The sequence below is a fragment of the Arachis hypogaea genome, chromosome 11, assembly GCF_003086295.3.
Source record: "Arachis hypogaea cultivar Tifrunner chromosome 11, arahy.Tifrunner.gnm2.J5K5, whole genome shotgun sequence".
NCBI lineage: Eukaryota > Viridiplantae > Streptophyta > Magnoliopsida > Fabales > Fabaceae > Arachis > Arachis hypogaea.
The window spans coordinates 18,777,821-18,794,462 of NC_092046.1; the positions used below are offsets into that span (position 1 = coordinate 18,777,821).

A 16,642-nucleotide genomic window follows, 5' to 3' on the forward strand; every position below is an offset into this window, starting at 1 on the left:
TTTATTGGTTCAACTGATAAATCACTGGTTGAACCGATAAAACTGGTCTCACGTAAATATAAAATATAAAATAGTTAAAAACTTAAAATTAAAATTTGAAATACATATCTTCACTAACATTTTATGAAGAATCAAGTCTCAACTTCTAAAAATAACTAATATAAAAAAATCATAAAATTTTAATACTACAATAGTATCTTATTTTGACACAATAAAAAAATAATTAATTCACAAAGCCTATCATCTAACTATAATATCAGTAGATTTTAACACTAACATCAAAACAAATAACCTTAATCACAATACTAGCAATAAAATAGATCAAGTAAATTAATAAATTTTTAGTGAAATTTATATTTATATTAATAATGGTATATAATTAAAATATAATTAATTTTAAAAATAGAAAAAATAAAAATTAAATTAAATTAGATATTTATGTATACTATATAATTAGTATTTGTCAAATATAATACTTAGAAGTGCAATGGCTAAGTGGCAAGTAGAGGTTATTTTTGCTCCAAGGTTCTTGGTTCAAGACCTTGTGGAGACATTTTAAAAATTTTTTCAAGCAGACCAGTTTGGTTAGACCAGTTTGCACCGGTTCTTACCAGTTCACACCGATTTTATTCCTTAAACGGTCTAAAGAGTAAACCGAACTGGACTATAATCCAATTCTAATCCGGTTCACTAGTTTTCTGGTCGAACCAACCGATCCAGTTCGGTTTTTACAACTATGGATATAATAATGGTAATTAAGTTGACTATTCAGTTGTTTTAATGGTAATTAAAATCTAATAATAGTTTATAATAAAAGAAACATTCTTTTGCAACAATGAACCTATAGTAATAGTTAGGGGTGTTCATAGATTAGATCATATCCATATAAATCCACAGTATTTATCCGTATCTGATCTGTAATTTGAGAATATGATCTGATCTGTAAGATGATCAGATTGGATCGAATCGGATCCACACTCTAATCAGATAGAAGTAAATATGTTTAAAAAAGTAAACAAAAAAAATTATTGACTTTTTTTTTATAAAAATAAAATTTTTTTATATTTTTTATTTTATGGATATATTTGATATCTGATCCAAACATAAAAAGTGCGAATATCGAATTTGATCTAATGAGTTTAGTGCGGATTGGATCGAAATTTCAGTCATATCCCATCTGTAAACACCCCTAGCAATAATAACTAAAAAATTATAATGATTATATTTTTAACTAAGAGGAAGTGCAAAAAAAAGTACTAAATACAAGAACATTTAATCAAATATTAAAAAAAATTTTACTTTAAAACATTCAGTTAGACTTTTTTTTGCTCATATATAATAATAATAATAATAATAATAATAATAATAATAATATGATAATTGTTTTGTATATCACACAAATATAAACGTTTTTTTTCTATGATCTTAAGAAAGGTTTTGTAAGTCTCTAACTTTGTTGTCGATTTTTGTAGTGTTAGCTCTCATATTATCAATTTGATTCATATATAATTCGGATGATAAATTATTTGGTGACGTGCTTTCTTTTTTACTGTGATATACTTGTTTTTTATTATTATTATTATTATTATTATTATTATTATTATTATTATTATTATTATTATTATTATTATTATTATGTACATTAAAAAATAACAGGCCAAATTATTGCCATAACATAATAGAAGTATGGAAGTTTATCATTCTTCTCTAATGGAGGAAACAAAATTCTTTTCAATAATTTATTTAACGTTTAGTAGAATAAAAATAAATTTTATTAGAATAAATTTTAGTATGAGTTTAATATTTTTATTCATCATAAAATATTTATAGAATTACTCGTAGATAAATTTTGGAAAAAAGAAAAAAAAACCATGATTTTTAATTTTATTTTTAAATAAACTTTATTTTTAATTTTAAAATAAATTTTATTTTTATTTTTTAATAATATTAATTTTTTACCGTATATAATTATTCAATTATTTTTTAATCATATATAAATAAATTACTCTTAATAAGACTTTTTTGTGTTATTCAATTATCTTTTTTTAAAAAATAATTAATTATTAAAATAATTAAATTTTTTACAACAAAAATAATAAAAAATTATGAATGAAAAAATTAACCATCCTGATACTTTTTTGTATTTTTATTCATATTTTAATTATAAACATAAATATAATTTAATTATATTATTTATGAAATGTGACTATAGATGTAGATAAAATTTAGTTATATTACTTATATATAATTTCATTGTATTGTATTGCTTATAAAGTTAGATTATAATTATGATAATAGAATTGTTCTTGTATTTTTATATGTGTGACTAATTGGTGGTGTTAAAACATTACTCTTAATTATAAATAAAGTTTATAATTTAAAAAATCAAAGACTCAATTAAAAAGATACGAAAAAAATGATGTTAAAATATTCTAACTCTTTGAAATAAAAATATTCAAAATTTAATTAAAAATTATTTAAAATTTAAACTCAATAAAAATTTATATTCAATGTGTTTTGTATTAAATATATTTAATAACCTATTATATCATATTATATCATATTGATTGAAATTAGTTTTTATAATGTTAATTTTTTAATAACACTTTATTAGAAAAAACCATCTTTTCAGAATTTTTTAAAAACTAATTAATATTATATATATTTTATTACAATATATCTTGTTATAAAAAAATTATTTATTTCTAATGCTTATATTAAAAATAAAAACAAAATTTAAATTAGTAAATTTTAATCTATAATATAATAATAATATAGTAATTATTTTATATATTATACGAATAAAAATTAATTATTTTTTTATTTATAAAATTTTTTAAGAGCTTTTATATATATATATATATATATATATATATATATATATATATATATTTTGATGAATGTGATATATTTTTTTATGTAAATAATCTTTTAAAAAAAAATTTAATAGTTAATCTATTACCTTTTTTGTTTTAGTCCAAATTAAATATTTTTTATTGTTTTTGGAAAGAAAATCTTTTGAGGAATTTAATAATATGTGATGAGGAACACCGAATAAATTATACCAAAACTAATTAAAATACAACATAAAGACATCTTTAAAAAAAGACGTTTTAGGCGTGTTTATCTGAGTGGCCTCCAATCATATAATAGCTAGGTGAACCATACTAAACAATCTCAACTTCAAAATCAATGACCGAGTATATTGCACAATCGAGAGATCCTCAAAAAAATCACAAAAATTGAGATTTGTGCAAGCAACAAACCAAATAATCTGAGTCTATGATAAACTCCACTAAAAACCGATGAATATCTCAACAAACAATCGTGGATGTTAGAATATAATTAGGATAAATTGAAATTGAATACAAAGAGAATCACTCTACTTTCTACCCAATTTCTTGACGCAATAAGAAAGAACTCCTCAACTTAACTTACCAACACCATCGTTTGGAAATTGAATAGAAGGGAAAGAGACTCCTCAACCTAACTTGCCAACACCATCATTTGAAAATTGAATCGAAGGGACTCCTCAACTTTCTACTCAATTTCCCGATATAACAAGAGAGGGACTCATCAACCTCAATTGTCCACACCATGGTTTCATCACGAAACCAAAAAGGGGTTTTAAAACCTCTAAAAATTCAATACTATAAAGACGTAATATCCTATAATAAATATTTAGATATGTTAAATAATGCTAATTTGATCCTAATTATATTCTAACAGTGGAGATTAACCTCGACCAACCCTATATAACATAGCCGAGCAAAACAAATAAACACAACGAATACAAAACATACTACTCCTATTGAGAGACGACAGCAGCCCACATAATATTAGCTCTACCATTTGATTTTCTTGTTCTTAAGGAAACTACTGACTTGAATGTCGGAGTCTTTTGTGCAGATTCCACGCCGAGGTCCAGAGCCCGAGGATGTCCCTTTGCAGAGTCACAGAAGTCTGGAAGGACGTTCCACTTACAAGCTATAAATCGAACGAATATCCTCCAATAGAACATTTGGCGCCCACTATGGGGCCATTGCCCCATTTTTTTTAATATTTATAACATCTCTGTACTCGCCTTGTACTCTTTTTTCTTTTCAGGGGCTGAAGCATGACAAACCGTTCAGAAACTCCGCAAGCCCACCGAACTAATGCCGACCTCTTAGCTGCTAATGCTGCTCTACTAGCGGAAAATCAACAGAAGACCGAACTGTTAGCAACAATGCAGAACAACGGCGAAGAAAAGAACGACAATAAGAAGGCAAACGCCGAACAACATGAGGAACATCAGTCAGAGTCCAATGCAAAGACTGGGGAAACACCCCCCAAAACAGGAAGACAACGAACCAATCCTTTTTCCGAAGAAATAATGAATTTCAAGAGGCCTAAAAATTTTACGCTCCCCATAACTTTGACACCATACAAGGGGATCAGAAATCTTAAAGTTCATGTCACAAAATTCGAATCTATGATGTTTCTCAATAGTGACTCCAATCCCATCTTGTGCCGATCTTTTCCAACTTTTTTAGATGGGCCCCCTACTATGGTTTTCTAACTTACCTGCAGGTTCTATATCCAACTTCGACGAATTCGCCAAGTTATTCATAAATCACTTTGCAGCATTCAAAATCTATGTGCAAGATTCGGATTACCTCAGAACAATCAAGCAAGGACAACACGAAAGCCTGAAAGATTACATGACACGCTTCAAAACAGCAGTCATGGAGATCCCTGACCTCAATCCAGAAGTGAAGTTGCACGCTATCAAGAGTGGTCTCCGACCTAGAAAATTCCAAGAAGCTATAGCTGTCGTGAAACCGAAGACATTGGAAGAATTCCGAGACAAAGCGACTGGTCAAATTGAAATAGAGGAGTTGCGCGAAACTCGAAGGAATGAAAGACCACCATTTCGGAAGGAAGAAGACAAGCCTTACAGGTCCCAGAATAAGGACCCTAAAAAACCTTTTAAACTAGCTCCGAAGTTTGATTCCTATACCAAGTTCAACACTAAAAGGGAGGACATCCTTAAAGAAATACTACACAACAAACTAATAAAGTTACCTAGCAGAGCCGGTTCGTACCAAGACCAGAGGTATATTGACAAGTCAAAGCACTGCGCTTTCCACCAAAAGTTCGGCCACACAACTAACGAATGCGTGATCGCGAAGGACCTTCTGAAAAGGTTGGCGAGACAGGGACACCTAGACAAATACATAAACAGCAGAGTTCGGCAGACCAAGCAGAACACGACCGACCTTCAACCAGAACAAAATCCGAGCACCACAGAGAACACCCGGTTCCAACCTCCACCGACGAGAGGAGTTATTAATTGTATATCTGGGGGATTTGCAGGTGGCAGACATACAAACTCAACGAGAAAACGCAGTTATAGAGCAATGTTAATGGTCTAGAAAGCAGAAAGAACGGCGATCTGGCCTCCAACCACCTATGCCTATCATATCATTTGAACAGTCTGACTACAAAGCAACAACCACCAATCTCGACGACTCCGTGGTCATCTCCATCCAAGCAGAAGACCTCCTAATTAAAAAAGTCCTACTCGACCCCAACATCAGTGTAGATGTCCTTTTCTATTCCACCTTCAAAAAAATAAAACTAGGAGAATTATAGTGTATAGATGAATGAGCATACAGAGATCCGTATATTCCCTCTGCTTTAGTTCGTGAGCGACACGTGATTATGGTATCGAGGCTGGGGGGAGGCGGCTTGACAAATTTGTCGCATAGGGGCCCTTGATGGCTGATGGCTGGCTTGAGGCAGCTCTTACGGGGACACATATAACGCCCGTGCAACGTAACGGTGGGTTGCTGTGGACCTCGTATTCCCTAAAGAATGGGCCCAATGATACGTTTTGTTGAGAGCGTTTGGTCCGTGTTAGTAGTGGACTGAAAAATGATTTATTCAAGTCAAAAGTAAGGAAGTGGTGGAAAAAAAAAGAGTGAAAAAAAACGCAGGAGGAAAATGGATCAAAAGAAAAACTCTCCTTATAGTAAAACTGCTAACCCGATGGGGTTAGCATAAGGTTATTCCAAGACTAAAAAAAAAAAAAAAAAAGATAAGGTTATTAGATGTTGGGTTTGTTGGTTTTGAGTATAGTATTGAGGTGAGTATTGGGTGTTTTTAATGAGAAATAGTCAATGTAAAATTAAAAATTAAAGAGGGTTCAGGCTTTCGGGTTATTGCAGTTAATTGTTGAGGCCGAACCAAAAATTAAAGGAACTAGTTTTATCTCCCGTGCCAAGCACGGAAATTAAAATTAAAATTTTAAATAAATATTATTCAATAAGAATATAAATTAAATTATTTTAAAATAATTGATTATATAGAGATATATTATATAAATAATAATATTTAATATGTAATTTATTAAGAGTTAATTTAATTTTTAATTTTTTTTAAAAAAATATAATATGAGAAAATAGTAATTTTATTTTTTTAGTTAACGAATTATTTGTATTTTTATTATGTAATTAATTTAATGAATAAGTTTTATTATTACTTTCATACTAAAAAAAATATCAGCTTATATTATTCTTATATTTAAATTGAGGTCAATTAATTTAGTTTTTATTTTCATTTTAAATTTTACATTTCAATTGGTGAACTCCAAACTTGATATGATTAAGCTTAAAGCAACTTATTTTTATATGCGATTCATCATTTATATTCTATAAATATATATTATAAATATTGGTGCACTCTAAAAAATGCTAATTTAAATATTAAGGTCAGTTAACCTATCAGTTATGTTCAATTTTAATTATTAAAAAATATTTTTAACAAAAGACGTTTTAGTCATCTTTATCTGAGTGGTTTTCTTTTTATATAGGACATCTTTTGATTCTATTAAATACAAAAATAGCAAATAGTTTCATCTCTGAATTTAGAGATAATTACACTCAGGGACGGATCTATGTATTTGGTTGTGGGGCAACCGCTCCCACTACAATTTGAAATTTTTTTGAGTAATATATGATAATAATATTTATTTGTTCCACTAAATTGTTAAATTTGACCCCACAATAATTTTTTATTCAATTTTTGATACTACATAATCAATTTAAAAATTTCATATTAGATGTCATTAGAATGATCAATTATCAATTTAAATAAAATTTATGTTTTTTTTAGAAATTGACTTAAAAGAGTATTATTTATCTTTTTTATATTAGTTTTAATTATTTTTGTAACAACTGCATTAATTGAAAAAACTTTTTCAACTATGAATCTCAATAAGAGTTGGCTTCTAATTGTATGAGAAGTAAATTTCTAAATAAGCATTTACTGATATATATATATATAAAATACTACACATTCAAGTCTTTTTATGAATTAAGCATAACCAAGTTAAACAATAAGACTTAAAATAATGCTAGTCATAATTGATTTTTGTTATCTTAGATTAATTTGGTTGGACTTATTTAACAAAAAAAAATACTTGAATGTGTAGTATTATTCTATATAAAAAGAAAGATATTTTGATTGTATTATTAAGAAAAAGATTACTCAATTTTTTTAAAATATAAAATCTAAATAATAAAATTCTAAATTATGTGTTATTATTTAAATTATTATTTTAATATTTTAATTTGTAAATTAAATATTTTAAAGACTAATCATATTATATGTACATAGAAAATAACCACCTATATACATATTGAAATAAAAAATACATATTAAAAATAAATTAAATAATACATGTATTTATATACAAATATATAATGATTAATGAATATTTTGATAGTTGATTTTTATGTATATATAATATTTTTATTATAAAAATTATTATTATATTATATATATTTTGCCCCTACTATCAAAATTTTTTGGATCCGTCACTGATTACACTCTCCTCTCCTGCGAGATGTTAAAATGAGACTCCCCTCCCCTCTATTTTATGAATGTATATTACCCTCCCTTCTAACTTTTAAAAAACATCCTCTTTGATATATTTTAAACTTTTTGTGTTAACTAATGTTAACTTTATTTATTTTTTAAGGAAAAAAATAATTTATAAAAAAATACCCATTAGTAAAAATTTTATTTATGATCATTAAATTTTGCTTACGAAAATATTCTTTAATAAATAATTCTTTTATTGATTACATTGTATTTTTTAAAAAACTTAATAATTAAATAATTTTTTGTAAAAAATACTCTTCAGTAATTTCTTAATTAATAAATTATAACTTTACCAAAATTTTTGTTATCAATTATTTTATATTTTATTATTAATTTTTCGATATCTATATATATTATTTTATCATTAAATAAAAAATTTTAGTAAGATTATTTTTTACTATCAACATATAATAATTGTTATACATATTAACAGTGGTAAGATTTTTTTATTTACTATTACAATAATATTTATTGATATAAAAAAATTAATAGTAAAATATAAAATTAATTATTAACAAAAATTTTGGTAAAATCACAATTTAATAATTAAAAAATTATTGAAGGGTAGGTATCTTAGAAAAAAATAATATAATTATTAATTTCTTAAAAAGTATTTTAATAAAAATACAATTTAATCAATAAAAAAATAATTTATTAAAAGACTATTTTGGTAAGCAAAATTTAATGATAATCAATAAAATTTTTGCTAATGGGTATTTTTTCAAAAAATAATTTTCTCTTCGTAAAAAATGAATAAAGTTAATATTAGTTAACACAAAAAATTTAAAATATATTAAAGAGTAGGTTTTTTAAAAGTTAAAAGGAAGAAAAATGTACATTTATAAAATAAAAGGGAGGAAAGTATAATTTTAGCATCTCGCAAGAGAGTGGAGTGAAATTTTCTATTGAATTTATTGTAACATACTCTCTAAGAATTTTACGTGTTATTATTATTATTATTATTATTATTATTATTATTATTATTATTATTATTATTATTATTATTATCGAGTAATAATAATCTTATTGTGTCATGTGATAACGTTGATGTTTTAGTCGTTGCTCATTGTTTCTTCAGAACCAGGCCCTATAGCAATAATCTTGGTGGACGCTGCTAGGGTATTTTTGGATGATAGGAGAAGACTGACCCACATCAACAACTAGAGTGGTTATCCCATTTTTTTTTGGAACAAACCTGAAGGCCCAACAAGCGCTAACGGAACCCTCTAAAATGAGAACTTCGTTCTAAATCGTGCACTCCAGCCGGCTGACCCGGCCCTTTGATCTGCCTCCTCAGCTTCTTCAGAGTTACCTGCTTTCAACCATACATAAACAACACGTGTCCACAGCAGATTTAATAAAAACAAAAATCAGTAAATATGTACGAATATGCATATTTACACTAGATGAACCCATAAAACTAACCGCAAGTACAATGCAGCCATCCTCAGGAGAACTGGTGAGGTTCTCAAATGACTAAAATATAGGTGAGTGGTTGTCAAATGACTAAAATGTATAAGCCTATTACCTATAAGGGAAGAACCGAAGAAGGGAACCCATGCCAAATGCCATTGATTTTCGTTTTTGGGCACTAGGATATTCATCAGGTGGAAACTCTAACTCTTTAGGTACTGTAGAAGCACAAAGTAAATAATTATCCCAAAAAAATAAGTTTCATTTCTTTTTTTTAAAATGTAATCAAATTTAAAAAAGATGATTAAAAGACACAAATCCTTATTCATATGTATAAATGCTTTTGATTTCAGTTTTTCATTTTACGTTTTTTTTATTATTTGGAAACGAGTTTTTCATTTTATTTTATTATTTTTTTTGGTCAGATGAGTTTTTTTTAATCAAATCTGGGCCGTAACAGCAAAGAGAACAAACAACAAAGAATGGGCTAAAATTCAATAAAATTAGAAATTACACTATATATATCCAATAAAGAAAGCATCTTCATTATCCAAAAACATAAATTCCTCAAAATACCAAAAACAAAGAAAAAACTTCCTCATGGTCTCATGGAAACCTTATATGTTTTTTGTTTCATTTGCATTTTTCTTCTTCTGTTTTATTTTCTTCTATTTCTCTTCTTTATTTTTTTATTAAAGTTTTGAAAAATATAAAAATAAATAAATAAAGAAGATAAGATGTGTAAACGGAGAAGGAAGAACAAAAGAAAAAACATAAAAAAAAAAGACAGAGATGGAAAAGAAGACATAAAAAAAATAAAATAAAAAGACACGTAAACTCTATTAAAAAAATACGAACATAATAGAACTTTGGATTTAGTTACTAAAAAAATTGTTCCCCATCATTTCTGATAAACTTAGGAGTATAATGCTTACTGTTTTACAAATCTTCAATAATTTTTTAAAAATTTATTTTCAAAACATAATCTTTATTATTTTTCAGTAAATTTTTGGTAAATATCCAATCAACTGTTTGACCACTTTTACAAAAAGAAACTATACACTCTTAGAGTCATATAATCATAATTATTTTTTTATTAATATAGCATATTATATATATATATATATATATATATATATATATATATATATAAATTGATTTTACACTCACGGCATATTAAAATTAAATTTCTTAAAATGACCAACCAGACATAACAATTCATTTTTTATAAGATATCTTAACAATTCAAATAATTTTTATGTTTTTACAAAAAGTCATATCGTCTTGGACAAAAAAAAAAGTTGTCATTTTTTTTAAAGGTCAAAGGATTTATTTTTTAAATAAAAGACACTTGAATATGTGATTTAACACGGTAAACTAACAAAGGGATAATTATATTTTTCATTTTTGTTAAAATAAAGGGGAAAAAAAGGTGATGATGTGAAAAGAAAGGGTGTGTGTTTTGAGAAGCGGCCCACTGCATGTGAGTGAGAGAGAGAAGATGACAAGTGGGAAGGATGGGTGTGTGGGAAGTGTACACAATGGTGTCTCTACTCATGTCCACTTCCTGTTCCCTGCAAAACCGACTTCTTCCCACTCATTATTCCCAGCTCAATCAATGGTTCTTGTCCTAACAAAAATTATGTTTGCATTCAATTACACTCAACTAATGTGACATGTCTCACCACATTGCTCCTATCTTGTGTCCACATTCTTGGCATCTCCATCTCTGCAAATATACTTGCAGTTACTACCTTACAAATATAACCGATTATCTAGGAATTCAATTCCGATGCTTTCAACTACAGTTAATTAATAAGTACTAGCCGATCTTGACATATTTCCTTTTCTGCCTCCAACTATGGTTAATTGTGTTTAATAATTAATAGATTGTTTCGTGTTAATTCAATACGGTTAATCTTCATTTTCATAGCTAGGTGTAAATAAACGTGTTAGTCATTTTAGTTTCAATAAATTTTATTGAGCTAAATTATTAATTTAATTCGCGTTAAGAAGTTGAATGTTAAAAGTATTTGAATACTATATAAATCTTAAAAATTTTGTATGCAATATAAAATATAAAAAATGGTAATTGTACATTGTTATAATATAATTAAGAGTAATAAAGATGAATTAGCATTAATTATATTTATTTAGTATATTCATATATTTATGATAAGATATTATGTTTTTATTATTTTGATTCTTCTATTATCTATATATATTTTTGTATATTGTATCATGAACAACACACTCAATAATGTACAATCATTTTTTTTTAAATTATTCTTTTGTTTTTAACATAGTATCAAGAGCACAATTTTTTTCTATAAAAAATTAATTCATAGTCCCTTGTTCTCTCTTCTTGTAATGTTTTGTTTCTATTTTTCGCTCACCTTTTTCGATGCTGTGCTTCGTTACTGACCATTTTATTGTCTTTATCTCGTCGTTACGAGTCCAACAAACCTACTCTGTCGCTAGAAACTTCCTGAAGCACCGCCGCAAGTCCTTGTCCGTTACTATTTTTTTTTCCTTTTCCAAATGCATCTAACGTCATTGGATTCGCCGCCATATCAACAGTTCAGAAGCTCTCCATGTGTCGCTACTCGCATCTCCCATCAATTCTCGCCCAACCCACGTCTAGACCCGATTCGACCCATTTTATTGACCCGCACGCTAGCTCCGCTAAGTCAACGTGACGTGTTCTCCTTATCCATTCAGGTGCTGCCACGTGTCTTTCATTGACTGACATGGCAACTAACGTGGCACATAGTTAGACCCCTCCTAAAATTTTTTTGTGAGTTTTTTCTGATTTTGCCTTCTTTTTTCTCATTCTTTGCTCCGATCTTGCAGTTTCTTCTCTCTTTTAATCTCATTATCTACTATTATGAAAAAATCGGATATTTTTCAGCCTATTCCTGTTATTCTTAATGGCTCCAACTATGCTCATTGGGTTGAAGTCATGAGAGAATTTCTTAAAGAATGCAAATTATGGTGCTATGTGACTGGTGATATTATTTGTCCTGTTAAGCCAACTGTGACAGAGAAATCAAAAGATGAGACTTCCAAATCCAAAGAGGATGCTAATGACGATTTTGCAGAAAAATTAGAAGGTCGGAATAATAAAAACCACCAGATTATCACTTGGTTTTGCAACACTTCTACTCCAAGAACTTATCTACAATTTGGGTGTTTTGAAACTGCTAAAGAGGTATGGGATAATTTAGCAAAATGTTATACTATTTTTGATCTCTCCCATCAGTACCAACTGCTAAAGGAGATTCATAGCTTTAAGCAAGAACGTAGACAAGCAATTTTTAATTTTCTTGCTCAAATAAAAATTATTTGGGATCAATTGATGACCCCCTATGAGCCTATTCTTAAAGATGCAACTGATGCTAAGGTATATGAGGATTATCAGTTTATCACAACCGAACGCATCTCATACAGTTCCTCATGGCTCTTACTGATGATTACGAACCGGTTAGAGCTTCGCTTCTTCATCAGAATCCCTTGCCTAGCCTTTGAGATGCACTTCTTTATCTTAAGTCTAAAGAATCGCGCCTGGGATTGACTCGTTCTAAGAGTGAAACTGTCTTTGCAGCCAAGATAGAAAGGGTAAATTTTGTCAAAACTGTAACTATTCTTGGCACCTCTTCTTAGACTATCCTTCTATTAAATGTCGAAAATATAAACGGAAATGTCACATTGGCTCCAATTTTCCAAAACTATTCTGCCATTATTGCAAGCTCTTGGGACATTTGATTACTGTCTGTCCTACTCGCCCACCATGTTCAAATCAAAACAAGTATTAATCTCATCCCAACTACTCTAAGAATGTGTCTGCTTTTACTGTTGTTGCTGCTACTGAATCAACCTACCTTATGTCTCTCCATTCGACATTGAGTCTCTTCTTAAGCAACTTCTCTCTTTTACTGGTAACACCTTTGCTGCTCTTTCGACTCATCCAGGTAATTGTAAATAGTATTTTGATTCTGATTACTTTAATCACATGTCTCCTTTACGTCATCTTTTTTCATCTTTGTCTACCACTACAAATACACCTTCTGTCAACACTGCTAATGGTTCCCTCTTGCATGCGACAAATAAGGGTTTTATTTCACAGTCAAATCTTAATCTCCCTGATACTTATTTTGTTTCAAAATTGAACTTTAATCTTATCTCTTTTGGTCAACTTGTTGATCTCGGTTTTGATGCCAATTTTTTATTTCTGGTTGTCGTGTGCAGGATCGTTGGACGGGACAAATCATTGAAATTGGATATAAAGTCAGAAGATTGTTTGAGCTCGAGAATCTTTATGTTGCTTCTATGTCAAATCTCTGTGCTGTTTCTTCTCCATCTATACTTTACTTATGGCATCACCGTCTTGCTCTTGCCTACAGCTCTTAGGAAATTGCCTCCTCTTTCGGGTGTTTTAGGTCAAGTTAATAATGAGTCTTTTGATTGTATTTCTTATCAAACTGCAAAACAACCAGTTTTATCTTTTCATAATAATTCATTTCTTGCTTACTCTCCTTTTGATCTTATTCACTCTGATGTTTGGAGTCCCCCTCCCACCGCTTCTATGAAAGGGGCTCGATATTTTGTAGTATTTATTGATAATTATTCATGTTTTACTTGGGTTTATTTGATGACTAATCGTCATGAGCTGCCTCAACTTTATGTTAACTTTGCTACTATGATTAAAACTCAGTTTTCCAAGGTCATTAAAATCTTCCGACGCGATAATGGTATAGAATATCGTGACTCCAAACTTTTAAATTTTCTCGCTGAATAGGGTACTTTGTCTGAGTTTTCTTATCTTGGTACCTCTCGACAAAACGGAAGAGCCGAATGTAAACACCGTCACATTTTTTACTATGTTCATGCAATGCTTTTTTCTTCTTCGTGTCTTGAGCGTACTTGGGGTGAAGCTATTCTCACTGTTGTTCATATTATCAATAGAATTCCTTCTTCTATCCTTGATAACACTACTCTCTTTGAGTATCTTATCATATTTCTCCACATTACGACTCTCTTTGTGTTTTTGGTGGTGTCTGTTTTGTCCTTCTTTAACCTCATGAACATAATAAACTTAAACCTCGGACTCGAATGTATTGTTTTCTTGGTTATGGCACTGAACACAAATGTTATCATTGTTGAGATCTTATCTCTCGACGTATTCGTATATCTCGTCATGTTGTATTGTGGGAGCATCACATGTTTTCTAGTTTCTCCTCTTTTGAGTCCATTCCTTCTACTCAGTCACTATTTTTCACTAACCCCAAATGTTGATCTTTTTCCTAGTGATAATACTATAGGTTCTATCTCAAGTCAACCTCTCGAGCCTCCTACTCTTCTGCCTTCTCTATCTTCCGATGATTTCAGACCGGACGATGATCCTACTCCTACTGTCATGCATCTTCGCTCTACTCGTTCTTTTAAGGTAAAAAATCCACTTCTTCATCTTCTTAATTATCATTATTTTCTACTATTTTTCATCACTATGAACTTAATTCATTCTGAGGAGCCTCCACAAATCCAATTGACAACAAACAATGCAGAATAAATTCAGGCACTTGAAAAAATACACACTTGAAACTTGGTTGATCCTCCTTCTACTCAAGAAGTTGTAGGTAATAAATAAGTATACAAAATCAAAACTTGCTCCGAAAGGCACGATGGGTAGCTTAAAGATATACACAAGAGTATCGTATTGATTATGAATAAACTTTTCCTCCTGTTGCTCCTCTCATATCTTTCGCGCTCTCCTTGCCATTGTTGTGGTAAAAAAATGGTCTCTTAATCAGATGGATGTAAAGAATGCGTTTCTTAATGAGGATTTGAAAAAGAAGGTCTATATGAAACCACCCCCGAAATATCTTTGTCTTTCTAGAAAAGTTTGTCTCCTTTGTAAAGCACTTTATGATCTTAAACAAGCTCTTTGTGAATGGTTTGAAAAAGTTCAGCACCACTATGTGCAATCTCAGTTTCACTTGCAGCCCTCATGAGAATGTTCTCTTTATTCGTAAAAGTGAATATGTGGTTGTTCTTCTACTTTTGTATGTTGATGACATGATCATTACTGGAGATGATGTTAATGGTATCTGTGATCTTAAAGCATCCTTTCACCACACTTTTGAGATGAAAGATCTTGGTTCTCTCAGTTATTTTATTGGCGTTAAAGTCATATCCTCAGATGGCAGTATCTATCTCTCTCAAGCTAAGTATGTTTCTGACTTTCTTGCTCAAGCCAGAATTACAGATAGTCACATTGAGTCTACTCCTCTTGAGCCTAATATTTGGTTTACTTCTATGGATGATACTGTTTTAGATAATCCTACTTTTTATCAACAGTTAGTTGGAAATCTCGTCTACTTGACTGCCACACGACTAGACATCGCTTATTCAGTTCATGTTCTTAGCCAGTTCTTGTCAACTCCTCGTACTATTCATTATGCGTCAGTTCTTCGCATTATTTGTTAAATCAAAGGCACTATGTTTCATGGCCTTTATTTTTATGTCCATTCATCTGTAACCCTTCAAACATACTAAAAAATTAGTTTAGTTTATTTGCGTATAAATTTATCGTTTTAAACTTAAAATAATAATCTAAATTATAGTAACCTCCCCTCGTGACTAACCATTTGTTGTGAATGAAAATTATAATCACGATTTGAGTAGAATGATGGATTGGGATGGGGAGAACAAATCGTAAAACATTGTGGCTTAAGGATGGCAACGAATCTTTATGGGAGTAGAGATTCTATTTCCATTTAATAAAATGCTTTCTATCCGAGTCTCTCATCTCCGGATATTAAGTTTTATTTATTTTTTTAAAAATTATAATTATAATAAAATTTTATATAATTTAATTAACTATATTAAATTAAATACAATTTAAACATAAATTTAACATAATAATATATACATAAAATTTTTAATATATAAATTAAAATAAAATGAATTAAAATTATGTATGCATTTTATATATAGAGTAAAGTATTGTTTTTGTCTAGGTAAATCTTATTTGTGTCCATAACGTTTAAATCGTTCTATTTGTATCTTTAACGTTTGTAAAAGTGATTCAATGTTATCCTGCCGTCAATTACACATCATGAGCGCTTTAGTTTGAGTTTTAAAAATCTCTTCTTGAAGTTAGAATATAAATTTCTGGAATAGAATCGATAATCTACTCCGAAAAATAGCTCATCAAATGTTGAAACTAATTCCTACAACATTTACATAATTCACTTTTTTTAGGGATATAATTGAATCTAAACACAAATAGTGGGTATAA

General features: G+C 29.1%; 1 protein-coding gene across 1 annotated transcript; it reads left to right on the plus strand.

The window, feature by feature from the left end:
* Positions 1-4,117: 4,117 nt before the first annotated feature.
* Positions 4,118-5,417, plus strand: LOC112721088 (uncharacterized). The gene is made up of 2 exons (XM_025772162.1): positions 4,118-4,490; positions 4,573-5,417. The coding sequence occupies exons 1-2, from the start codon at positions 4,118-4,120 to the stop codon at positions 5,415-5,417; spliced, it is 1,218 nt and encodes a 405-aa protein (XP_025627947.1).
* Positions 5,418-16,642: the final 11,225 nt, after the last annotated feature.